General features: G+C 43.4%; 1 protein-coding gene across 4 annotated transcripts in view; it reads right to left on the minus strand.

The window, feature by feature from the left end:
• The window catches only part of CALCOCO1 (calcium binding and coiled-coil domain 1), a 69880-nt gene that overhangs the window by 31057 nt on the left and 12725 nt on the right, over nt 1-26098 (minus strand). For all 4 annotated transcript variants that reach the window (XM_073546240.1, XM_073546239.1, XM_073546241.1 and 1 more), the window contains exons 5-8: nt 8815-8973; nt 7104-7252; nt 4550-4640; nt 1296-1550 (exon numbers count right to left, since the gene is read on the minus strand). In XM_073546240.1, coding sequence (XP_073402341.1) covers nt 1296-1550; nt 4550-4640; nt 7104-7252; nt 8815-8973 — 654 coding nt within the window. The remainder of the gene's footprint in view (nt 1-1295; nt 1551-4549; nt 4641-7103; nt 7253-8814; nt 8974-26098) is intronic.

The following is a 26098-nucleotide window of genomic DNA, read 5'->3' on the forward strand; positions in this document are numbered from 1 at the left end:
CAAAAGAGAGGTTTTCCACAACACAGGCCCCATCCTATCCAGTGTAACACCAATACATAGCATGTACAGTAGAAGAGAACAACTACTGGAACGGCTAATTTTCCAGCAGCAGCGTGGACAACGAGAAACATCCATCTCTTTTTACTCTTCAACCAATTCATAGCATGTCACAGTGAAAATATCATACCCAATTACCATACATCGTGTGCTAGTGTGTAGTGTCGAGATACTTTGTTGCCACAGGACCATGACAATCTTCCATTATTGAAGCATCTTGATTTTTGCATTACATGAGGCAATGTAAAGGACAAATGTCTGGGCATCTGTCTATAGGCAAAATTCAAGATCAGAATGGCTAGGGAAACCAAAATGACATTCTGATTCATCCGGAGGAGCAAAAATTTATTGAGTCCAAATTCACGTTCACACGCTCCATATTTGGTCAGTATTTTACATCAGTATTTGTAAGCCAAAACCAGGAGTGGGTGATAAATCCAGAAGTGGGGACGTGTTTCTGTTACACTTTTCTTCTGATTGTTCCACTCCTGGTTTTGGGTTACAGGTACTGATGTAAAATACTGACCAAATACTGAATGTGTGAACATGGCCTAAAGGAGTTTTCTGCTTTGGACAATATGTATGTGTGATACAGAGGGATAACAAAGAATCCCTCTGCAGGGACCCCAGCGATCAGCGGCAGTATGTGGAGAAATCTGGCATGCGTGCTCAGTTTTCCTGCAGCGCTCCGACACAAGGAGAAATGCAAAACAAGTTCTCTGTATAATGCAAAATAGGTCAGGTCCTCCAAAGGTTGGTGCCATCTTTGTACCGGCCCTCCACAATGGCCAACTGGTGAGGATCCTGAACAGAGTAGAAGAAAGTGGGTTTTCTAAACTGGAAAATGAGAAACTACTTTTTATTATGCTAGATATTGCTGTTCATAACATAATTCTCTAAATTAATGCAATCTTAAAAGGGTTGTCCCATGTGGAGCATTAATGGCATATTGTTACAATAGATGTGCTCGCTAGCGTGCACCAGGTTCAGATCCCAGCAGGACCCTCATCTATCAGACATTTGGGGCACATACCATCGTTATGCCACAGATGTCCCGTATGATAGACTTTAATCATAAAAGTGTTTTTTTTTTCCAGGATTATTTTGATGACTATTACATTCAACAAAGGTCATATATCATGGACTGGGATGAACATACAATAGGAGAGACCTGATAGGGTGCAAATACTTATTCACAATAGTGTCACACAAGTAAATCACACTATCATCTCATTTACCTCCATGCTATGACTTAGCGCGGTCTTCTCCTGCCACCACTGCCCCATTCCTTCTTTATACCTCAGACTCAAGTCAGACACTTTAATAGCAAGGTCAGCGGTTTCCAGGCGGCTCTTGTGAAGGTCAGAGATAGTTCGGTCCCGGATAGAGGAGACAGTTGTTAATTCCTCCCCCAATAGCATCACTTTCTGCTGGCTTGCCGAGAGTAGATCCTGGGTGCACCGGAGCTTTTCCCGCAGTGTGTCCATCTGCATCTATAAGGTATACAGATGTTAAGAAAATACATAATATACAGTGGGGCAAAAAAGTATTTAGTCAGTCAGCAATAGAGCAAGTTCCACCACTTAAAAAGATGAGAGGCGTCTGTAATTTACATCATAGGTAGACCTCAACTATGGGAGACAAACTGAGAAAAAAAAATCCAGAAAATCACATTGTCTGTTTTTTTTTCATTTTATTTGCATATTATGGTGGAAAATAAGTATTTGGTCAGAAACAAAATTTCATCTCAATACTTTGTGATATATCCTTTGTTGGCAATGACAGAGGTCAAACGTTTTCTGTAAGTCTTCACAAGGTTGCCACACACTGTTGTTGGTATGTTGGCCCATTCCTCCATGCAGATCTCCTCTAGAGCAGTGATGTTTTTGGCTTTTCGCTTGGCAACACGGACTTTCAACTCCCTCCAAAGGTTTTCTATAGGGTTGAGATATGGAGACTGGCTAGGCCACTCCAGGACCTTGAAATGCTTCTTACGAAGCCACTCCTTCGTTGCCCTGGCGGTGTGCTTTGGATCATTGTCATGTTGAAAGACCCAGCCACGTTTCATCTTCAATGCCCTTGCTGATGGAAGGAGGTTTTCACTCAAAATCTCACGATACATGGCCCCATTCATTCTTTCATGTACCCGGATCAGTTGTCCTGGCCCCTTTGCAGAGAAACAGCCCCAAAGCATGATGTTTCCACCACCATGCTTTACAGTAGGTATGGTGTTTGATGGATGCAACTCAGTATTCTTTTTCCTCCAAACACGACAAGTTGTGTTTCTACCAAACAGTTCCAGTTTGGTTTCATCAGACCATAGGACATTCTCCCAAAACTCCTCTGGATCATCCAAATGCTCTCTAGCAAACTTCAGACGGGCCCGGACATGTACAGGATTAAGCAGTGGGACACGTCTGGCACTGCAGGATCTGAGTCCATGGTGGCGTAGTGTGTTACTTATGGTAGGCCTTGTTACATTGGTCCCAGCTCTCTGCAGTTCATTCACTAGGTCCCCCCGCGTGGTTCTGGGATTTTTGCTCACCGTTCTTGTGATCATTCTGACCCCACGGGGTGGGATTTTGCGTGGAGCACCAGATCGAGGGAGATTATCAGTGGTCTTGTATGTCTTCCATTTTCTAATTATTGCTCCCACAGTTGATTTCTTCACTCCAAGCTGGTTGGCTATTGCAGATTCAGTCTTCCCAGCCTGGTGCAGGGCTACAATTTTGTTTCTGGTGTCCTTTGACAGCTCTTTGGTCTTCACCATAGTGGAGTTTGGAGTCAGACTGTTTGAGGGTGTGCACAGGTGTCTTTTTATACTGATAACAAGTTTAAACAGGTGCCATTACTACAGGTAATGAGTGGAGGAAAGAGGAGACTCTTAAAGAAGAAGTTACAGGTCTGTGAGAGCCAGAATTCTTGATTGCTTGTTTCTGACCAAATACTTATTTTCCACCATAATATGCAAATAAAATGAAAAAAAAACAGACAATGTGATTTTCTGGATTTTTTTTTCTCAGTTTGTCTCCCATAGTTGAGGTCTACCTATGATGTAAATTACAGACGCCTCTCATCTTTTTAAGTGGTGGAACTTGCACTATTGCTGACTGACTAAATACTTTTTTGCCCCACTGTAAAAACCAGGCTAATGTATTAACAATGGAAATGTGTTAAGTATGGTGCTTAGTACAAAACTTTTCTAATCAGATGCTTTAGGGACACAGCATTTATAGGTATTGGAGCTGAAAATAGCTGGTTTTCCTTTGCATGCGTGGTCAGTGATTCATTGGTACGTGGTCCAGTACTGATCCCCTTAAGGGGGTTTTACACTAAGCAATATCGCTAGCAATATCGCTAAATCGTCACTGGTTTTGTGACGTTATAGCGATATTGCTAGCGATATCGCTATGTGTGATACTTACCTCCGACCGGCTCCCCCGCTGCTCATCGCTGATCGCGCGAGAATGCCCAGCTCCATTTCTCGTCGGGTGCTTCCTGCTGTGACGTCCAGCGACGCGTGGAGGCGGGCGGGAGGACGCAGGATCGCTGTGTGTGAATGGTAAGTATCATGCGCTGCGTCGCTGCTGCATCGCTGTGAGATCTTTCTGTATGAAAGCTCACTAGCGATCATTTAGCGATGCACCAGCGATCCTGACCGGGTCGGATCGCTGGTTGGATCGCTGGTGCATCGCTAAATGTAAAAGGGCCTTTACTCCTAACAATCAAGAGACTGAAGGGTCTCTGGTGTTCCCTCACAGATCTCGTACAGATAGGCCATCAATATCTAAATCAGCGAGGATCCAACTTTTAGCACTCCCTCATCAAGTTTAATTGCAGAGGTCTCCTAATTGTTTAGATTGGGTGAATATTGGTTACACTGCACAAGTCGTACTGTTCGTAGTGGCTGCGCCTTGTATTGCAGCTTTATCTCACTGGGACTCGGACTGTCTATGAAATAAAAAAAAAACTTGATAACTTAGGGATCTTAGAACCAAGACATAAAAGGTTTGTCCACTACTCAGACAACCACTTCTCAATCTGAGTGTCCCCCCCCCCCCCAATTAAATTAATAACACTCATACATCTCGTGCCGATGCTGTTACAGCGGTGTTGGCACTCACTGTCCTGGGGCTCACGTGAGCCCTGTGCCCAATAAGCGCTGGATTCACTGTCCCTGCCTTTGACTGTAAAGAACATCAACAGGAAGTCAGAGCTGCAGCCGGTGCTGACTGGGCACAGGGCTCGGGTGACGCAACAACCTCACACGAGCCCCGAAAGTGCAAACACAACTGGCAGGGCGCTGGCACAGGAGAGGAGAATAGGTATTATTATTTTAACAGGGGCAATCACTCAGATTGAAAAGAGGTTGTCCAAGTAGTGGCCAACCCCTTTAACTGTGCAGGAGAAGATGAAGCAATGTGAAAAAAATTTACGTGGATAAACAGTCATGGCACAAAGTTGACAGTCATGTCCATCACATGGCACACACCTGGGAGCGGTCCAATTCTGATAATGTCTCTGTAAGACGTTGTTTTAGCTCATTCTTTTCACTTTCCAATGACAGTTTTCTTGTCCCCAGTCTGAGCGGTGAAGAAGAGCATAGAGAAAGAACAGATTAGTGTAGTACGAGATGCATGACCATCCATCCTATACTCTGTGTAGTATGCAGTCTCAAAACATTAGCAGTGACGAAAATTAAAGGGGTTATGTTAAGCCTCGTCTACAGTAGGGCCTACTTAATCTCTTTCATGAGCATAGAGCTAAATGATAACATTTGTCTGCCCTCAGCCACCGTTAGCTATTTACTGCATACTTCAAACTACGCTCCTCAACACTGAAATTGTAAGACCAAGAAGGGAAAGTCGTAGAGCAATGGAAAACACAAGATGGATAGATATGTTAATGATATGAAAATGCTGAAAGCCTGGAAACAAAATGTTTGAAACATCTTGATTTATTCAGTATCATGTATGAGCGCCATATGCAGAAATCCCCGAAGTTACACATCTTGGCTGCTATCAATGAGGTCATTAATGGTGGTCTGAGCAATGTTCTGCCATACTTAGTGCACTTCAGCAAATCATCAAGGCCGCTGATGGCAGCTCCCTATGCAATCAATGACATCCTAAATGTCCTCAATGAGAGACAAGTCAGGAGACGCTGCAGTACATGATAGCGCATTTAGGCCATGTTGCTTGTGCAAGTAGCACAAGCAACATGTGGCCTTGCGTGTCGAAAAATGGCTCCTGCATCCCTTTGGAGAAATGGTCATTCCACTGGTTTCACAACCAATTGATATAATGCTGAGCTGTTAGTGTCCCTGGAATGTAGATTAGAGGGGTCTCACACCATAATCCAGGGAGTAGGACCTGTGTGACATTCTCTAGTGAAGACCTATTCATGGCATTGCCCACATGGTATCATCAGTTTTGAAGAATGATGTGTAGTAATCCATTCTGTACTGCAAGAAAAACTACACTAACATACCAAGCCTAATGTGTCAAACACTGTCTACACAATCCATCAGAAGGATTTTATACAACATTGGGCTACGAGCCAGACATCCAGCTCCAGTTCTTCAAATGCTTTCACACCACCGCTCGCAAAGTCTAACATGGCGCAGGGCAAGATGGCAATGGAAACTGGAATGGAGGTCCCTCCTTTCTGCAATGAGTCCTGCTTTTGTTTTGAACACAATGATAGCAAAAGATTGTTCTGAAAATCACATGGTTATCGCCATGAAGAGGCCCTTATGAGGGAATGTGAAAGGTCCCAGGAACCTTATTCAACATGACTACGCCAGGCTGCATGTTGCTTGTGCTACTGTGCGGAGCCTGCGTGGCCTAAAAGTGCTACAATGGGATGTAGCGTCTCTCGACTTCTCTCCCATCAAGCCCACTTGGGATGTCAAGGGTTGGCAACTGTAAAGAGAGCTGCCAGCAGAGGATCTTGATGATTTCCGTGCCTAAGAGCATTCAGTGTGGCAAAACAATCCTCAGAAAACCATTAACAACCTCAGTGATAGCAGTCAAGGCATGTAAGTGCAGGGATTTCTGCACGTGGTGCTCATACTTCACTCAATACTGAATCAATCGAGATGCTTGGAAAAATTTGTTTCAATTTTTCCTGCATTTGCATGTCACTAACATGTCCATTATCCTGCCTAGCAATTTTAATGTTGAGCACTGTATAAGCATTATGCAGCTATTTCCTAATTCCTTGCCTAATTTAGGAGTCTGTTGTATCTATGAGGGAAGAGTTGCTTCCCCGATTTCCATCACAGTAGTTCACAGGTTGTCATCTATGCAGATACACAGCCGTCGTTCACCTTTCGGAGAGGCAGTGTAGATGAGGAGAGGCACGGAGTGTGCTAGCCTTATATTTTCACCACATTCAAGCTATATGCTGGATGTATTCTCTGATTGCTCCTCCTAGTCAAACAGGACAGTACAGTATTGTGCTAATTGTGGCTAAAGTTAGTCTGCCTCCATACTATGCTGTACTTACAAATTTCATGATGGATCCCCTTTAATAAAATTTGTTACTTTTCATATATCCTAAAATTCTGACCTAAAAGTACCAGGTGTATTGCTTATTAAAGACACACATTTCTCTAAAGCTACATAACCAGTAAAAATTACAAAACGCCCCATACACATTAGATGAAAATCATCTGAACCTTGCAGATTTGGCAGGACTGGCTGATGATCTGATATGTATAGGGTCCACTCAACCCTTACCCCAACAGACAATGTCTGTAAAGATCATGATCGGTGCATTGGAAACACAACGATTTATCCTTTCGTATCAGGAGAGATAAGGCGCTGCCAGAGGAGTCTTCTCCTTTCTCCCCACGTAATGTGTTTGGAGCTATCTTGGAAGAGACAACTGTCTGCTGAATGAACGTCTGACTGACAACTCCATTTATATGAGTCAGAAAAAAATGTGTGTTTAGTAAAAATAAGAGTTTTGCAATGAAGGACATTTTCTTAGAAAGCAGAAATATGACAAGAAAATTACTAAGCAAAAGTCACGGTTTTTACATGTCAAGCTCCTTCTCTTTTTCGAGCAGCCTTAGGCTCATGATGTGAATATCCCCCTCGAGTTTCAGAATTTGATCTCGATGCTCAGTTTCCTTACAGCTCAGGACATCACGTTCTTCTCTTACTATCTGTTCTCTTAAGGCGAGATCCTGTGAAGTGATTGAAATGGCAGCTTAGAAAGGTCACTTTTTGAAGATCTATGCCTAGGACAATAGTTTTAAATCTTCACATTTCCCTTGTTACATTTAAAGACGACCATATAGTGAGACAGACATGGTTATCCCCCTAGCGATAGTCATAAACAAGGGTCAGACAGCACGGCTGCTCGGTCCCACCAATGACAACAACTGTATAGGGTTTGTAAGTTCTCCCCGAGTACGTGTGGGTTTCCTCCGGGTACTCGAGTTTTCTCCGACACTCCATACTGATAAGGAATTTAGAGTGTGATCTCCAATGGGGACAGTGATGAAAATATCCGTAAAGTGCTTTGGAATATCACAGTGCAATATAAGCAACCATAGTAATTTTGGATTTCAACATAAGTGATCCTTATACCTGAGAGAGATCTATCTGGAAGCAGACTTTTTTCCTTCAATCCAAATAAAATGCTTCTGGCATACTTTATACTTAGAGATTTTCGCTCATTCTCACCCTCCACAAAATAATACCTTTCCACACTGGGGAAGTTAGCAGCAATTAAAACAAGAACACTTGCTCTACTGTCTATACTGCCGAGTTCTATCGGAGCGCAAAAACAAAGTTTTTGTGATTCTGTCTCACAGCGGCCCGCTCAGTGATCCGTCAATGATGGAATGGCAAGAGTTCTCAAATATTCATTCATTATATGGAGAAAATAACAACTGAAGCCTCAGGAGATCCTTTATAGAGATTCTCCCAACTTCCAATCTCTATACTCAACATGAGGGAATATATGCCATAATAAGAATATCTGACAGTGCATCAGCAAGAGTAAATTGACTTTCCCATTCCCCCCTTAAGAGTTTATCGCATTTACTCTAAAGCAAAGCAAGTGTTTAATTTCAACATATTCAGTCTTCTATGATTACCATATTGGTCTAAAACCGGCTGTGATGTTTAACCACCGACTTCTCTATCTCTACGGACCTGAGCATTTTGAAATAATAGATGCATTTCTTCCATGTGTTCTACATGATTCTTTATATTGAATTATCCTTTGTGTGCATTTGTCTTTATTAAGCCCTGCGAGACTTTAAGTCTAACCTTTTTTTCCGCAGTTTATCTTGTATTGTTACTACGATAAACTTCTCTTAATAAAAAGTGATTAAACATAAAACAAGAATACTTTTTTACCAAGATGCTAAGTTATAACTTATCCATAGGACAGGAGATAGCTTATAAATCGCTGGGACCCCCAATGATCCCCAGACTGGGGATCTGTAGAGCCACATTCATTAAGCAAAGGCTGAATATTCCAGCCACTGAACCACTCATTGTCTATGGGATTGTACTTGGTTTTCTCAGGCAGCCCTAATGACAATAAATGGAAAAGTGAGAAGCATATTGAACCTCCAACTCTACTGGGAAGGAGCTCTGCAGAACCCCATTCTCAAGGTCAGTGGTGATTCAGTGGTCAACACTCAGCGATTAGTGATTTATCACCTGCATGGAAAGACCTTTCAGTATGAAGTTTATGCTACACTTTATACCACTGGATAATTAAAATGCATACCTGGTATTTGTGATTGACTGAGGCATGTTTGCTGTTTGAGGCTTCCAGTGCAACCTCAAGATCTTTAATTTGTTTCTTAAGAGAGCTCACATCTTCCTCCAGTGCAAGTCGCACTCTCATGAGATCATTCCTCTCCTGCTGGGACACATCTAGCTGTTGCTGGTTGAATAAAATTCAAGTGGTAAATATATAGGATATGTTCACATAGGGCAGATTTGTTACAGATTCTCTTCTGAATTTATATTCCGCCGACACCTATCTCTCCTGATGTCTTAATACACAATACACAGGAACGGCTTGGCTCTGATGAGTGCTCATGTGTTCTCTGTGAGAACCTCCTACGATGGTGGCTTATCTCCCGGAGAATAAAAGGACTGGCCATTGGAAATGCAACATGCTGGATCCTTCTCTCCTTTGACATCATCTGTCAGGGGAGAATTGGGAGGCCCCAATACATATTAGACTGTGACTATCAGTAGGTTAGGCCCACCTTAGTCTCATGTGTATGAGGACAAAATCCAAAGTCAACCATAAACATTAGACTAATGAAGACAAAACCTGCATGTCTCGGCAAGCTTGGATGACAGTCTAATGTGTATAGAGGCCTCCTGATTTTGGGATAAGCCACCACTAAGGAAGTATGACAGGGGCTCTCTCATAAAGAACACAGGAGAAATCAGAAGAGCCAAGAGTCCGTGTGTATGAAGGAGTCAGGAGAGAAAATTGTCAGCCAAACGATCATGATCTTTTGTGTATGCGAGGCTTCCGATAATAACCAGATAAACCCAATGAATTCTGAAAGACACTGACACCTTCTTGAATATTTCATTCATTGTTCCTGACACCTTCTTGAATATTTCATTCATTGTTCCTGCGTCTCAACTAGTAAATGTTGCAGATGTGCATCCTCTTAATAGTTTCTGGGTTATACATGTGGTAGGATGATTAACCCCATAGTGACTGCAGACACACCTTTTAACGGTGGCAGTTAAGGGTACTACTGGCTCAGTGCCGCTTTTTAACGGCGCTGAGAAATAAGTGTATGGTGCCCCCCAGTCGGAATTTCTCTGGGGTCTCAGCTACTGGGGGTAGCTGAGACCCCAGAGAACATGATTCGGGTCGGTTTTTACTGACCCCAGTGTTGCGATTGCCGTTATTAACGGAATAACGGTGACCGTAAAAAACAAAATCAGACTTCCCATTTAATTTTTCTCTCCTCTGATGTGATTGCACATCAGAGGAGAGAGAAATGGGGTCCCCCGATCCCCCCTCCACTACCTCCGGTGTACCTGCAAACCCCCATGAAGTCCCCCGAGCCGCCGGCGTCTTCTTCCGGGAAGAAAATGGTGGGAACATGCGCAGTGCGCCCGCCGAGATCTGCCGGCACCTGGGAACATCAGGAAATTTTTCCTATTGGTTCATTTTGATCACTGTGATAGACCCTATCACAGTGATCAAAATAAAAAAAATAGTAAATCAAACCTCCCTTTATCACCCGCTTAGTTAGGTAAGAAAAATAATAATAATAATAATAATAATAAAAAAATGTATTTATTTCCATTGTTCCATTAGGGTTAGGCCTCTTTCACACATCAGTTTTTCGCCGTCTGGCGCGATCCGGCTTTTTTTTGTAAAACCGGATCCGGCGAAATGCAATGCCGGATCCAGTTTTTCCCCATTGACTTGCATTAGCGTCGGATCGCGCCGGATGGCATTGCGTTTCATCCGTTTTTTGCCGGATCCGGCTACTTGTCTCATTCCGGCGTCTGGAAAAAACGGCTACTGTAACGTTTTTTGTCTCCGGCGAAAAAGCCGGAAGCGCCGGATCCGACGCTTCCGGCTTTTTGCCACAATGAAAGTCTATGGGTGCCGGAATGCGCCGGATCCAGAAAAAGACGGATCCAGCCACCGGATCCGTTTTTTTAAGTCTGCGCATGCTCAGATCCAATTGGCCAGCCCCCTGGAAACAGATATAACCTGCTAGACGGATCCAGCAGAAAAACGGATCCGTTTCTACAGTTCTCCAAAATTTATGCCGGATCCGTTTTTTCTAAAAATAGCCGGATCCTGCCTGACGGCAAAAAACTGATGTGTGAAAGTAGCCTTAGGGTTGGGCTAAACTTAAGGTTGAGCTAAACTTAGTGTTAGGGTTGGGGCTAAAGTTAGGTTGGGATAACGGTTAGGGTTAGGATTAGGGGTGGGTTGGGATTAGGGTTGAAGTTAGAATTGGGGGGGGTTCCACTGTTTAGGTACCTCAGGGGGTCTGCAAACGCAACATGGCGCCACCATTGATTCCAGCCAATTTTGCGTTCAAAAAGTCAAACGGTGCTACCTCCCTTCTGAGCCCTGCCATGCACCCAAACAGTGGCTTTCCCCCACATACGGGGTATTGGCATGCTCAGGAGAAACTGCACAACAAATTGTATGGTCCATTTTCTCCTGATACCCTTGAGAAAATTAAAAAAAATGGGTTCCAAAGTAATTATTTTGTGAAAAAAGTAAAATGTTCATTTTTTCCTTCCACATTGCTTTGGTTTTCATGAAGCACCTGAAGGGTTAATAAAATTCTTGAATGTGGTTTTGCGCACCTTGAGGGGGTACAGGTTTTAGAATGGTGTCACTTTTGGGTATTTTCTATCATATTGACTTCTTGCCGTTGTAAGGGTTACGAGTAGTGCTGTTTTCCAGGATAGTTTATCTATCTGGGCCTGGTCGATAGGTTCAAATGGAGGGTTCGTTAGACCCTTTAGTACTATATTCAGGTCCCATGCTGAGACCATGTTGGATTTATTTGGATGGATTCTGGAAGCTGCTGACATAAACCTCTTGATCCATCGATGAAATGCTAGATTTTGATCGAAGAAAGAACTTAGGGCTGATATTTGGACCCTCAAGGTGCTTGGTTTCAGACCCTTGGATAAACCGTCCTGTAGGAAGTCTAGGATCTTTGTCACATTGGGGTGGAAGGGATCTATGGGAGTGGATCCGTACCATGCTGAAAAGGTCTTCCATATTTTGGAATATATGGCATTTGTGATTGGTTTTCTACTCTTTTGTAGGGTAGCTATCACTGCATCTGAGAGGCCTCTGGCTTTCAGGATTGTGGTTTCAGAAACCAGGCTGCCAAGCTTAAGCTGTGGGGAGCCGGGTGAAGGATGGGACCTTGATGTAGAAGGTCGCCTTCCACGGGCAGGATCAGGGGACCCTCTGAGTTCATCAGTTTTAGGGCTCCGAACCAGCTCCTTTTTGGCCAGAGAGGGGCGATCAGGATAGTGTTGACCCTGTCTGTCCTGACCTTTTGCAGAGTTTTTGGTATTAGGGGAATCGGTGGAAAGGCGTATGCCAGTCCGAAGTTCCACGGGTGAGCGAAGGCGTCCACCCTTGAGTGTTTCTCGTTTGGACCTATTGAGAAGTAATGCTTTATTTTGGCATTCTCCCGGCTCGCAAATAGGTCTACCTCTGGGAGACCCCATTTTTTGGTTAAGGTATGGAATACTCTGACGTTGAGGCTCCATCCCCCTGGATCTGTCTGTCCTGCTTAAGAAGTCTGCCTCGGTGTTGTCGGATCCTTTTAGGTAGAGAGCTGAAAGGGACTGGAGATTGTGTTCTGCCCAGCTGAATATCCGTGCTGAAACGTTTTGCAGACTTCCGTATTTTGTGCTGCCCTGATGACGTAGATGGGCCACGGTGGTCATATTGTCAGAGTAAATCCAGACATGGGTCCCCTGGACTGATGTTTCTGCTGCCTTTAGGGCTTCTTCTACCGCTCTCAGTTCTCTGTAGTTGAAAGATTGTTTTTCCATGTCTCTGGGCCAGAGTCCCTGGAAGATTCCCTGAGACGATACTGCTCCCCAGCCACATTTGCTAGTGTCTGTTGTGATCGACGTCATGGGGTATTGTATCCAGGGTGTCCCTTTTGCTAGATTTCCCTGGTTGAGCCACCAGTTGAGAGACAGCTTTACGTGCTGGGGTAGGGAGATTCTCGTATGGAGGGTCTCCGGGTCTTTGTTCCAGCGGGATAGTATATATCTCTGGAGTATCCTTGAGTGGGCCTGGGCCCAGGGGACCGCTTGGATGCAAGAAGTCATTGACCCCAGTGTTGACATGGCAAACCTTATAGCCACTGTTTTCCGACTTTTTAGAGCCCGAACTTTTGATTTCACGCCTACCTGCTTGGTGGACGGAAGAAAGGATATTTGGTTGTGGGAATTTAGGTGGATCCCTAGAAAGACCTTCCTGGTTGAGGGATTCAGGTCTGATTTTTCCATGTTTACCATCCAGCCCAGGGACGCCAGGGTCTGCAGGACTGTTTGTAGGTAACATAGTAACATAGTTATTAAGGTTGAAGGGAGACTTTAAGTCCATCTAGTTCAACCCATATCCTATCCTAACTTGCCCTAACATGTTGATCCAGAGGAAGGCAAAAAAAACCCATGTGGCAACAGTAGGCTTTACATTGGGGAAAAAAATTCCTTCCCGACTCCACATACGGCAATCAGACTAGCTCCCTGGATCAACGCAATATTAAGGAGACTAGTGTATATACCCTGTAATATTATACTTTTCAAGAAAGGCATCCAGTCCCTTCTTAAATTTTAGTAGTGAATCACTCATTACAACATCATATGGCAGAGAGTTCCATAGTCTCACTGCTCTTACAGTAAAGAATCCGCGTCTGTGAGTATGCTTAAACCTTCTTTCCTCCAGACGTAGAGGATGCCCCCTTGTCCCCGTCACAGGTCTAAGAGTAAAAAGATCATTAGAAAGGTCTTTGTATTGTCCGCGCATATATTTATACATTGTAATAAGATCACCCCTAAGCCTTCGATTCTCCAAACTAAATAACCCCAAGTGTAATAACCTGTCTTGGTATTGCAGACCCCCTAGTTCCCTAATAACCTTGGTCGCTCTTCTCTGCACCCGCTCCAGTTCAGCTATGTCTTTCTTATACACCGGAGACCAGAACTGTACACAGTATTCTAAGTGTGGTCGCACTAGTGACTTATATAGAGGTAAAATTATGTTCTCCTCATGAGCATCTATGTCTCTTTTAATGCATCCCATTATTTTATTTGCCTTTGCAGCAGCTGCTTGACTCTGGCCACTAAATGTGAGTTTGTCGTCCACCCATACACCCAGGTCTTTTTCAGTGACTGTTTTGCCCAGTGTTTTACAATTAAGCACATAATTATACAACTTGTTCGTTCTACCCAAGTGCATGACCTTACATTTATCCCCATTAAAGCTCATTTTCCATTTATCAGCCCAAGCTTCTAGTTTACATAAATCCTCCTGTAATATAAAATTGTCCTCCTCTGTATTAATTACCCTGCAGAGTTTAGTGTCATCTGCAAATATTGAAATTCTACTCTCTATGCCCCCTACAAGGTCATTAATAAATATGTTAAAAAGAAGCGGGCCCAAAACTGACCCCTGTGGTACCCCACTGCTAACCGTGACCCAGTCCGAGTGTGCTCCATTAATAACCACCCTTTGTTTCCTATCCCTGAGCCAGCTCTTAACCCACCTACACATATTTTCCCCTATCCCCATTGTTCTCATTTTATGCATCAACCTTTTGTGTGGCACCTTATCAAAAGCTTTTGAAAAGTCCATGTACACCACGTCCACTGCATTCCCTTGGTCCAGTCCGGAACTTACCTCTTCATAAAAGCTTATCAGATTAGTCTGACAGGAACGGTCTCTTGTAAACCCATGTTGATATTGGGTCATAAGGTTATTCTTCTCCAGATACTCCAGTATAGTATCTCTTAGAAAACCCTCCAGGATTTTACCCACAGTTGAGGTTAAACTTACTGGCCTATAATTTCCAAGTTCAGTTTTTGTCCCCTTTTTGAATATTGGCACCACATTTGCTATACGCCAGTCCTGTGGTACAGACCCTGTTATTATGGAATCTTTAAAGATTAAAAATAGTGGTCTATCTATGACTGTGCTTAATTCCTGCAGTACTCGGGGGTGTATCCCATCCGGGCCCGGGGATTTGTCAATTTTAGTGATTTGTAGACGCCGCCGTACTTCCTGCTGGGTTAAGCAGGTGACATTTAATGGAGAATTTTTATCCCTGATCATGTTATCCGTCATGGGATTTTCTTGTGTAAATACTGTTGAAAAAAAGTTATTTAGCATATTGGCTTTTTCCTCATCCTCATCCACCATTTCACCCAGACTATTTTTAAGGGGACCAACATTATCATTTTTTAGCTTCTTACTATTTATGTAGTTAAAGAATATTTTGGGATTATTTTTACTTTCTCTGGCAATGAGTCTCTCTGTCTCAATCTTTGCTGTCTTGATTTGCTTTTTACAGAATTTATTTAATCTTCTGTATTTAGTTAATGCCTCATCACTACCTACTTGCTTTAATTCTCTAAATGCTTTATTTTTGTCCCTTATTGCGCCCCTTACAGCTCTATTTAGCCATAGTGGTTTCCTCCTATTTCTCGCATGTTTATTCCCATACGGTATATATTGTGCACAGGTCCTATTCAGGATGCTAATAAACGTCTCCCATTTTCTTTGTGTGTTTTTATGTCTCAGGATATCGTCCCAGTTAATTGCACCAAGATCATCTCTCATCCGGTGGAAATTTGCCTTCCTGAAGTTTAGTGTCCTTGTAACCCCTCTACTACACGTCTTATTAAAGGATACATGAAAACTTATTAATTTGTGATCACTATTACCCAAGTGACCCTCAACCCTTACATTTGATATGCGGTCTGGCCTGTTGGTTAATATTAGGTCATAGAATCATAGAATCGTAGAGTTGGAAGGGACCTCCTGGGCCATCTGGTCCAACCCCCTGCTCAAAGCAGGATTCGCTAAATCATCCCAGTCAGATGTCTGTCCAGCCTCTGTTTGAAGACTTCCATTGAAGGAGAACTCACCACTTCTCGTGGCAGCCTGTTCCACTCATTGATCACTCTAACTGTCAAAAAGTTTTTTCTAATATCTAATCTGTGTCTCTTCCCATTCAGTTTCATCCCATTGCTTCTAGTCTTTCCTTGTGCAAATGAGAATAAAGTTGATCCTTCTACAATGTGACAGCCCTTTAGATATTTGTAGACAGCTATTAAGTCTCCTCTCAGTCTTCTCTTTTGCAAACTAAACATTCCCAAATCCTGCAACCTTTCCTCATAAGACAGGGTTTGCAGACCGGTCACCATTCTGGTCGCTCTTTTCTGAACTTGCTCCAGTTTGTTGATGTCTTTTTTAAAATGTGGTGCCCAAAACTGGACACAATATTCCAGATGAGGTCTGACCAAAGAGGAGTAGGTAGAGGGAAATAATGACTTCACGTGATCTAGACTGTATGCTTCTGTTAATACATCCTAGAATTGCATTTGCCTTTTTTGCTGCTGCATCACACTGTTGACTCATATTCAGTCTGTGATCTATTAGTATACCCAAGTCTTTTTCACATGTGCTGTCACTTAGCCCTATTCCTCCCATTCTATATATACTTTTTTCATTTTTATTGCCCAGATGTAGTACTTTGCATTTCTCCCTGTTAAAAACCATTCTGTTAGTTGCTGCCCACTTCTCCAGTTTATTTAAATCTTTTTGAATCATCTCTCTCTCCTCTCTAGTATTAGCTATCCCTCCTAGCTTTGTGTCATCAGCAAATTTAATCAGTTTACCCTCAATTCCTTCATCTAAATCGTTGATAAAGATGTTGAACAATACAGGGCCCAGGACAGAGCCCTGTGGTACCCCACTTGAGACATTCTTCCAAGTGGATGTGCAGCCATTTACGACCACTCTTTGGGTCCGATCACTAAGCCAGTTATGAATCCACCTAACAGTTGCCTTGTCCATTCCATACTTAGTCATTTTTTCAATAAGGATTGTATGAGAGACTTTGTCAAATGCTTTGCTGAAGTCAAGATATACTATATCTACAGCATTTCCTTGATCCACCCAATCAGTGATACCGTCATAGAAGGAAATTAAGTTAGTCTGACATGACTTATCAGTTACAAACCCATGCTGACTCTGTTTAATCACTTCATTCTTATCCAGGTATTGACATACATGTTGTTTAATAATTTGTTCAAAGATCTTTCCTGGTATAGAAGTCAGACTCACCGGCCTATAGTTGCCTGGGTCCACCTTCTTCCCCTTTTTGAAGATAGGAACAACATTTGCTCTTCTCCAGTCTTCTGGCACTTCTCCTGTTCTCCAAGAATTTTCAAAGATTATGGAGAGGGGTTCAAAAATTTCTTCTGCTATCTCCTTCAGTACTCTGGGGTGTAATTCATCTGGACCTGGAGACTTGAATTCATTTAGGTTAGCTAAGTGTTTCCTCACTATCTTTCTGTTTATAGATATCCTGGATTCTTCTATTCCCTTAATAGGACAGTGAATAACAGTTGATGTTGCATTTCCTTTCTGAGAGAAAACAGATGCAAAATAGGAATTTAAAAGTTCAGCCTTCTCAACATCCTGTCTTACCATTTCATCATTTTCATCCTGTAAAAATACTATAGCATCTTTGACTTTTCTTTTACTTTTGACATATCCCCAAAATCCTTTATTATTGCTTTTGACATCTCTTGCAAGCCTCAGTTCATTTTCAGCTTTAGATAATCTGATTTGTGCCCTGCAGGTTCTGCAGACAGCATTATATTCTTCTTTAGATATGCCTCCCTCTTTCCATTTTATAAACATTTTTTTCTTCCTTTTTAGCATGTGCTTAAGTTCTTTGTTCATCCATCCTGGTTTCCTTAAATGCTTCCTATTCTTCCCTCTTTTCGGAATTGTTAACAACTGTGCATTGAGAATTTCATTTTTCAAGATTTCCCATCCTTCCTGGACATTTTTGTCTTTAAGGATATCCAGCCATTGGATCCCTCCAATTCTCTTTCTGAATCCCTTAAAATCTGCCTTTCTGAAATCTAACCTTGACGTCTGAGTCTTCACAGGTCTTCCGCCTCTAGTTATCCAAAATTCTAAAATAGCATGGTCGCTACCTCCTAGGGTCCCAGCCACTTTTACCTCCTCAACCATTTCCTCCCTGTTTATAAGGATTAGATCCAAGGTAGCAGTTCCCCTTGTTTTCTCCCTTACCTTTTGGAAGATAAAGTTGTCAGCAAGAGAGGATAAGAATTTCCTTGACCTGTTAGTTTTGCCTGAGAGAGATTCCCAACAAATGTCTGGATAGTTGAAATCTCCCATGACAACCATGTCATATTTTTTGGAGAACTTGGCCATCTGATGCATAAAGAGTTCATCTATATCTTCGGCTTGCACAGGCGGCCTGTAGTAAATGCCTACAATGGTGTCCTTTCCATTGTTCTGTCCTTGTATTCTTACCCAAACAGTTTCCACAGAACTCCCAGTCTCTGAAGCTTCAATCTCTGTGCAGATATACGCGTTTCGAACATACAATGCGACACCCCCTCCTGGTTTATCAAGTCTATTTCTTGCAAATAAGTTGTATCCTTCTAGTCTTGTATTCCAATCATGTGTATTGTCCCACCAAGTTTCAGTGATTCCAATGACATCATATTTCTTTTCCTGTGTTAGTAGTTCCAATTCTCCTTGTTTGTTGCCCATGCTTTGTGCATTAGTATAGAAACATTTTAGTTTGTGATTGGTTTCTCTTTCTCCAATATTTTTATTAATTAGATTCTTTCGTCTTTGTTCTTCCTTTCCACTTCTAATAGCAGTTCTAATAGCAGAGTTCTCAATAGCATTTGTCAGGTGTATGGCTTTTTCTGGTCTTTTGCTTCCCTTCCCATGTTGTTCTAGTTTAAAGCTCTCCTTACAAGTGTAGCAAGGCGACTTCCAAATACATGCTTTCCAGTCTTCGTAAGGTGCACCCCATCTCTAGCAAGTAGTCCATCGTATAAGTAGTTCACTCCGTGATCCAGAAATCCAAATCGTTGCTGATGGCACCATCGACGTAACCATCGAGGTCTAGCAGTGCCCCCCCTCTTGTTGGGTCCTGAACCAGTTGTGAAAGGTAATTGTCTCTCATAGTAGTCAAAAACCCATAACCTTTGATGGAACTGCAGGTTTCTGTTCCCCAATGTATTTCAGGGTAGTTGAAGTCCCCCATAATAATGACTTCTCCTTGAGTCGCAGCTTCATCTATTTGCTTTATGAGGATATTCTCTGTTGCTTCCATAATTTTTGGAGACTTATAACAAACCCCTATCAGTAATTTATTATTTTTCCCCCCTCCCCTTATCTCTACATTTTCATTAGATTCATATATATTATCACGAAGGATGGGTTTTAAGGATGATTTTACATATAAACACACGCCTCCCCCTCGCTTATTTGTTCGGTCATTTCTGAACAGACTATAGCCCTGTAAATTAACCGCCCAGTCTTGGCTCTCGTCCAGCCATGTCTCAGATATCCCCACCATGTCATAATTATGTTCCAACAACATTAACTCCAATTCCTCCATTTTGTTGGCGAGACTTCTGGCATTAGTATACATGCACTTTATGTATCTCTCTGTACCTCTATTCTTTCTTAAATTATTAACTGTTCTAACCCCACCCCCCATGCCACCTCCACCCCCAATGTCATTATTTGTGCCCAGGTCTCTATCTGCACTGTCTTCCCCTCCTATAAAAGGAATACCCTCCCCCCCCGTCCCTAGTTTAAACACTCCTCCAACCTTCTAGCCATTTTCTCCCCCAGCACAGCGGCACCCTCCCCATTGAGGTGCAGCCCGTCCCTAGCGTAGAACCTGTAGCCAACTGAGAAGTCGGCCCAGTTCTGCAGGAACCCAAACCCCTCCTTCCTACACCAATTCCTGAGCCACTTATTAACCTCCCTAATCTCCCGTTGCCTCTCTGGTGTGGCACGTGGTACAGGAAGTATTTCCGAAAATACCACCTTGGAGGTCCTTGCTTTAAGCTTACAGCCTAATTCCCTGAAATCATCTTTAAGGACCTTCCACCTACCTCTAACTTTGTCATTTGTGCCAATGTGCACCATGACCGCTGGATCCTCTCCAGCCCCTCCCAGTAATCTGTCAACCCGCTCAGCGATGTGTCGGACTCGAGCGCCAGGTAGGCAGCACACCGTTCGACGATCCCTGTCTTTGTGACAGATTGCCCTATCTGTTCCCCTAATAATTGAGTCTCCCACTACCAGAACCTGTCTGGCCTGCCCTGCTCTCCTATTTCCCCCCTTACTGGAGCAGACACTCCTCCGGCTTTCAGAGGACATGCCTTGCTGCAGCAGTGCTACTCCTGCACTAACACTCCCCTCATCTGCCAACTTAGCAAACTTATTGGGGTGTGCCAGATCAGGACTAGCCTCCCTGGTGCTCTTCCCTCTACCCCGCCTTCTAACTGTCACCCAGCTAGCTGCTTCATTGTCCTGCAGCTCCAACCTAGCATCCCCCCCCTCATCTATCCCATTGAGCGTCTGCTCAGTGAGCAGAAGACTCCTTTCCATATTGTCTATGGATCTCAGTGTTGCCAGCTGCACATTTAGATCCAGTATCTGGGCTTCCAAATGCACAACGTGCTCACATCTTGCACAGCAGTATGCACCCTCGACCGGCTGTTCAAGGATTTCATACATGCGGCAAGACGTGCACTGGATGGCATTGGCAATAGTGGAGCACATCCTAATGGGGATTGCACCAGACAATAAGATAAGCAAAAATAAATAAAAAAGAATTAATATAACAGCAATTCAGTAAGACCTCCCTTGGAAACTCCCTGAATCTAAAGTCACTGAATTTCAAGTCACACACTTACCACAGTTCGCACTTACGCTCAGGTCACACTCAGCTCGTTCACACTCGCTCAGGAAGAAGATTTAAAAGAGTTTTGTTTTTTTTTTCCCCTTTTACCAGCACACCACCTTGCTGCTCAATGCACTTCCAAAAGGAGTCTTAGAATGGTGTTGGAGGGAGCCAAGACCAGGAGGTCGTCTAAGTAAGGGACGACACATATATCTTTCTCTCTGAGGAATGCTACCACTTCTGCCATTATCTTTGTAAATGTTCGGGGTGCCGAAGAGATGCCGAAGGGTAGAACTCTGAATTGGAAGTGGTGTACTTCCGTGTCTAGAGTGACTGCGAACCTTAGATATTGCCAATGGGATGGATGAATGGGAACGTGGTAATAGCCTCTTGGAGATCTATGGTGGCCATAGCAAAGTCTCGTCCAATCAGTGGTATCGTAGTCTTTATCGATTCCATCTTGAAGCGTTGGTACCGGACATGTTGGTTTAGCTTCTTCAGGGTGATGATGACCCGGTATTTCCCACTTGGCTTTTTTTACTAAGAACAGCCGGGAGTAGTGGCCCTGACCCTGTTCCAGTTCTGGGACTGGAGAGATTACCGCTGATGATAGCATCTTTTGGAGCTCACAGTGTAGAACTTTTTGAAGTCTTGCTGACGGAAGTTTTGCGGGTGGCTGGAGGAGAATTCTATTTTTTTCTCCCCATCTGACCGAGTCCAGGATTCTTTGATTCGTTATCTCCTGCCATCTCGGGAAGTAATCTGCGATTCTGCTCCTTACTTGCTTGGCGTCATTTTTTATCTCTGTCTGAACGGGAGTCGTGAAAAATATTCCTGCCTCTTCCACCTTTTGGGTAGCTCCAACGTCCCGTTTTCCCTTTACCCCTGTATTGCGGGGTTTGAGCCTGGGGTGGATGATAGGGTTTTTTCTTTGGTGGTTTCGGCTCGGGAAGGTTTTTCTTCTTGTCGGTCACCTTCTCTAATAGTTCGTCCAATGCCGGGCCAAATACATATTCGCCCTTGAATGGGATAGAGCATAATTTTGATTTTGATAGGATATCTCCACTCCACATTTTTAGCCATAGGGCCCTTTGAGTGGTGTTGGAAAGCACGGACGTTCTTGCTGCAATACGGACCGACTCCGCTGAGGAGTCTGCTAAAAAGGCGGCTGCCTTCTGTAGAAGTGATAGAGAAGCTAGGAGATCTTCCTTCGAAGTTCCCCTTTTTATATGGTCTCTTAGCTGCTGAAGCCAGAGGTATAGGGTCCTAGTTACACAGGCCGATGCCACATTTGTTTTCAAGGAAGTCGCTGAGGCTTCCCAGGACTTCCTCAATAGGCTATCCATCTTCCGGTCCAGCGGGTCTTTCAGCTGCGAGGAGTCCTCGAAGGGTAGCATAGTCTTTTTAGCTACTCTGGCTACCTGGATATCCACTTTTGGAATCTCAGTCCAAGGTTTCGCAGCTTCTTCGTCCGGGGGAAATCGATCCCTCATTTCGCCCGGGATACTTAGCTTCTTTTCCGGGAGTTCCCATTCTTCCAGGATTAGACTCTGGATATTATCATGGATAGGGAAAACCATTTTCTTCCTGGATTTCAGGCCGCCAAATAGGTCATCCTGCACTGAGCGGGGTGCTCTATCTTCTTCTACTCCCATTGTGCTCCTGACTGCTGAGAGTAGTTCCTCCATATCCTCTGAGGAAAAGAACCACTTCTTATCATCCTCTGACTGGGCTGGGGTTAGTTCACCCTCTTCCCTCCAGTCCGCCGAAACCGATGATTCAGGTTCTGAATCTGAGATGTCCTCAGGGGCGTATTTCCTCTTACTTGATGTTGAGGACACCCCCCCGGATGACTGGGAGAAGGTAGTCAGGGACAACTGGATTTCCTGTCGCACCATCCCTCTTAATTCCTCTATCAGGGATGGTTGTTCCTCCCGTACGATTTTTGCCGTGCACTGCTGGCACAATGTCTTTTTATAATCGGAGGAGAGTTTTTTTCCTACAGATGGCGCATTTTCGGCTTGTAGGTTTTTCTTCTGTTTTTGGTGTAGGATCCTTGTCTCCCTGAAAGAGAGAAAAGGAGGGGGGCCCCTAAGGGTGGGTCCTAAACCAAAAAGGTATATACCCTTTTCCGAGTGTACTCACTGGGCCAGGGTTTGAGCTGGGCTCTGCAGAAGCAGCTTTCAGGGAAGACGCATCCATCATGCAGTCGTTAGTCCTACCTTATGGCGTCTTCCATCAAGGTCCTTAACCCCTTTCTGCCATGTGACGTACTATCCCGTCCATGTGCCCTGGGACTTAATTCCCAGGGATGGGATAGTACGTCACAGCAATAAGCGGCGCCCACGTGGTGAGCGCCGCTGATCGCGGCCGGGTGTCAGCTGATTATCACAGCTGACACCCGGCACAATGTGTCAGGGGCGGTCACGGACCGCCCCGACACGTTAACCCCTTGCACACCGCGATCAAACACGATCGCGGTGTACCGGGGGATAAAAGGAAGCATCGGCAGGGAGGGGGATCTCTCCGTGCTTCCCTGAGCCCCCCACAGCAGCGCAATGTGCAGCGCTGCTGCGGGGGCCTCCTTCCCTGCAGGTCCCTGGATCCAAGATGGCGACGGGGACCTTCGGGGGCCTACAGGGAGCTGGTTTCCTCAGTGCCTGCAAAGCGCAGGCAAGAGGAAGTCTGCTTCAATGCCTGTGACAGATTGCTGATCTGTTACAGTGATCTGTGATGTGACAGATCAGCGATCTGTCACAGGACAGTGATGTGTAAAGTGTAAAAATAATTTTAAAAAAATTTCTAAATAAATAAAAAAAAATAAAGCGTTCCCTAATAAATTCATTTTCTGGAAATAAAAAAAAAAAACAATAAAAGTACACATATTTGGTATTGCCGCGTCCGTAACGACCTGCCCTATAAAACTGTCCCATTAGTTAACCATTTTAGAGAACCCCTTAAAAAATAAAAATAAAAAACAAAGCAAAAAATAATGTTTTATTATCATACCGCCAAACAAAAAGTGCAATAATGTGCGATCAAAAAGACACATATAAATATCCATGGTACCGCTGAAAACGTCATCTTGTCCCGCAAAAAACGAGCCGCCATACAGCATCATCAGAGAAAAAATATAAAAGTTATAGCTCGCAGAATAAAGCGATGCAAAAATAATTATTTTTTATATAAAATTGTTTTATTGCATAAAAGCGCCAAAACATAAAAAACTGACATAAATGAGGTATCGCTGCAACCGTACTGACCCGAAGAATAAAACCGCTTTATCAATTTTACCGCAAGCGGAACGCTGTAAACGCACCACCCAAAAGAAATTCATGAAACGCTGGTTTTTGTTCATTCTGCGTCCCAAAAATCGGAATAAAAAGCGATCAAAAAGTCACGTGCCCGAACATCATACCAATAAAAGCATCAACTCATCCCGCAAAAAAATAAGACCTCACATGTCTCAGTGGGTCAAAATATGGAAAAATTATAGCTCTCAATATGTGGTGATGCAAAAACTATTTTTACAATAAAAAGCGTCTTTTAGCGTGTGACAGCTGTCAAACATAAAAACTGCCATAAATAGTAAATCAAACCCCCCGTTATCACCCCCTTAGTTAGGGAAAAATAATAAAATTAAAAAAAGTATTTATTTCCATTTTCCCATTAGGGTTAGGGCTAGGGCTGAGATGAGGGTTGGAGTTAGAATTGGGGGGTTTCCACTGTTTGGGTACATCAGGTGCTCTCCAAACGCAACATGGCGTCTGATCTCAATTCCAGCCAATTCTGCGTTGAAAAAGTCAAATGGTACTCCTTCATTTCCAAGCTCTGCCATGCGCCCAAACAGTGTTTTACCCCCACATATGGGGTATCAGCCTACTCAGGACAAATTGCAAAACAACTTTTGGGGTCCAATTTCTCCTGTTGCCCTTAGGAAAATAAAAAATTGGGGGCAAAAATATCATTTTTGTGAAAAAAAAATATGATTTTTTTATTTTCACGCCTGGGCGTTATAAACTTCTGTGAAGCACTTGGGGGTTCAAAGTGCTCACCACACATCTAGATAAGTTCCTTAGGGGGTCTAGTTTCCAAAATGGTGTCATCTGTGGGGGGTTTCCACTGTTTAGGTGCATCAGAGGCTCTCCAAAGGCAACATGACATCCGCAGACCATTCCATCAAAGTCTGCATTCCAAAACGTCACTACTTCCCTTCCGAGCCCCGACGTGTGCCTATACAGTAGTTTTCTCCCACATATGAGGTATCAGCGTACTCAGGACAAATTGGACAACAACTCTTGGGGTCCATTTTATCCTGGTACCCTTGGGAAAATAAAAAAATTGGTGACTAAAAGATCATGTTTGTGGAAAAAATACGAATTTTTTTATTTTCACGCCCGGGCGTTATAAACTTTTGTGAAGCACTGGGGGGTTCAAAGTGCTCACCACACATCTAGATAAGTTCCTTAGGGGGTCTAGTTTCCAAAATGGGGTCACTTGTGGGGGGATTCCACTGTTTAGGTACATCAGGGGCTTTCCAAACGCGACATGGTGTCCGATCTCAATTCTAGCCAAAAAACGTCAAATGGCGCTGCTTCCTTTCCGAGCTCTGCCATGCGTCCAAATAGTTGTTTACACCCACATATGGGGTATCAGCGTACTCAAGACAAATTGCACAATAACTTTTAGGGTCCTGGTACCCTTGGAAAAGTAAGAATTGAGGGTGAAAAGATCATTTTTGTGGAAAAAATGATTTTTTTAATTGTACCGCTGTACGTTATAAACTTCTGTGAAGCCCTTATGGGTTTAAAGTTCTCACCACATATCTAGATAAGTTCCTTGGGGGGGGTCTAGTTTCCAAACTGGGGTCACTTGTGGGGGGTTTCCACTGTTTAGGTACATCAGGGCCTCTCCAAACGTGACATGGCATCCGATCTGAATTCCAGCCAATTTTGCATTGAAAAAGTCAAACGGCGCTCCTTCCCTTCTGAGCTCTGTCATGCGCCGAAACAGTGGTTCCCCCCCCGCATATCAGGTATCAGCGTACTCCGGACAAATTGCCCAATAACTTTTCCAGTCCAATTTCTCCTTTTACCCTTGGTAAAATAAAAAAAATTGTACCTGAAGTATTTTTTTTGTGAAAAAAAGCTAAATGTTCATTTTTTTTTAAATATTCAAAAAATTCTTGTGAAGCACCTGAAGGGTTAATAAACTTCTTGAATGTGGTTTTGAGTACCTTAAGGGGTGCAGTTTTTAGAATGGTGTCACTTTGGGTATTTTCTATCATATAGTCCCCTCAAAGTGGCTTCAAATGTGATGTGGTCCGTAAAAATAAAATGGTGTTGCAAAAATGAGAAATCACTGGTCAACTTTTAACCCTTATAACTGCCTAACAAAAAAAAAATCTGGTTCCAAAATTGTGCTGATGTAAAGTAAACATGTGGGAAATGTTACTTATCAAGTTTTTTGTGTGCCGTATCTCTGTGATTTAAGGGCATAAAAATTCAAAGTTGGAAAATTGCAAAATTTTCAAAATTTTCGCCA

The sequence above is a fragment of the Dendrobates tinctorius genome, unplaced genomic scaffold, assembly GCF_039654945.1.
Source record: "Dendrobates tinctorius isolate UK_male_01 unplaced genomic scaffold, ASM3965494v1 ptg000145l, whole genome shotgun sequence".
NCBI lineage: Eukaryota > Metazoa > Chordata > Amphibia > Anura > Dendrobatidae > Dendrobates > Dendrobates tinctorius.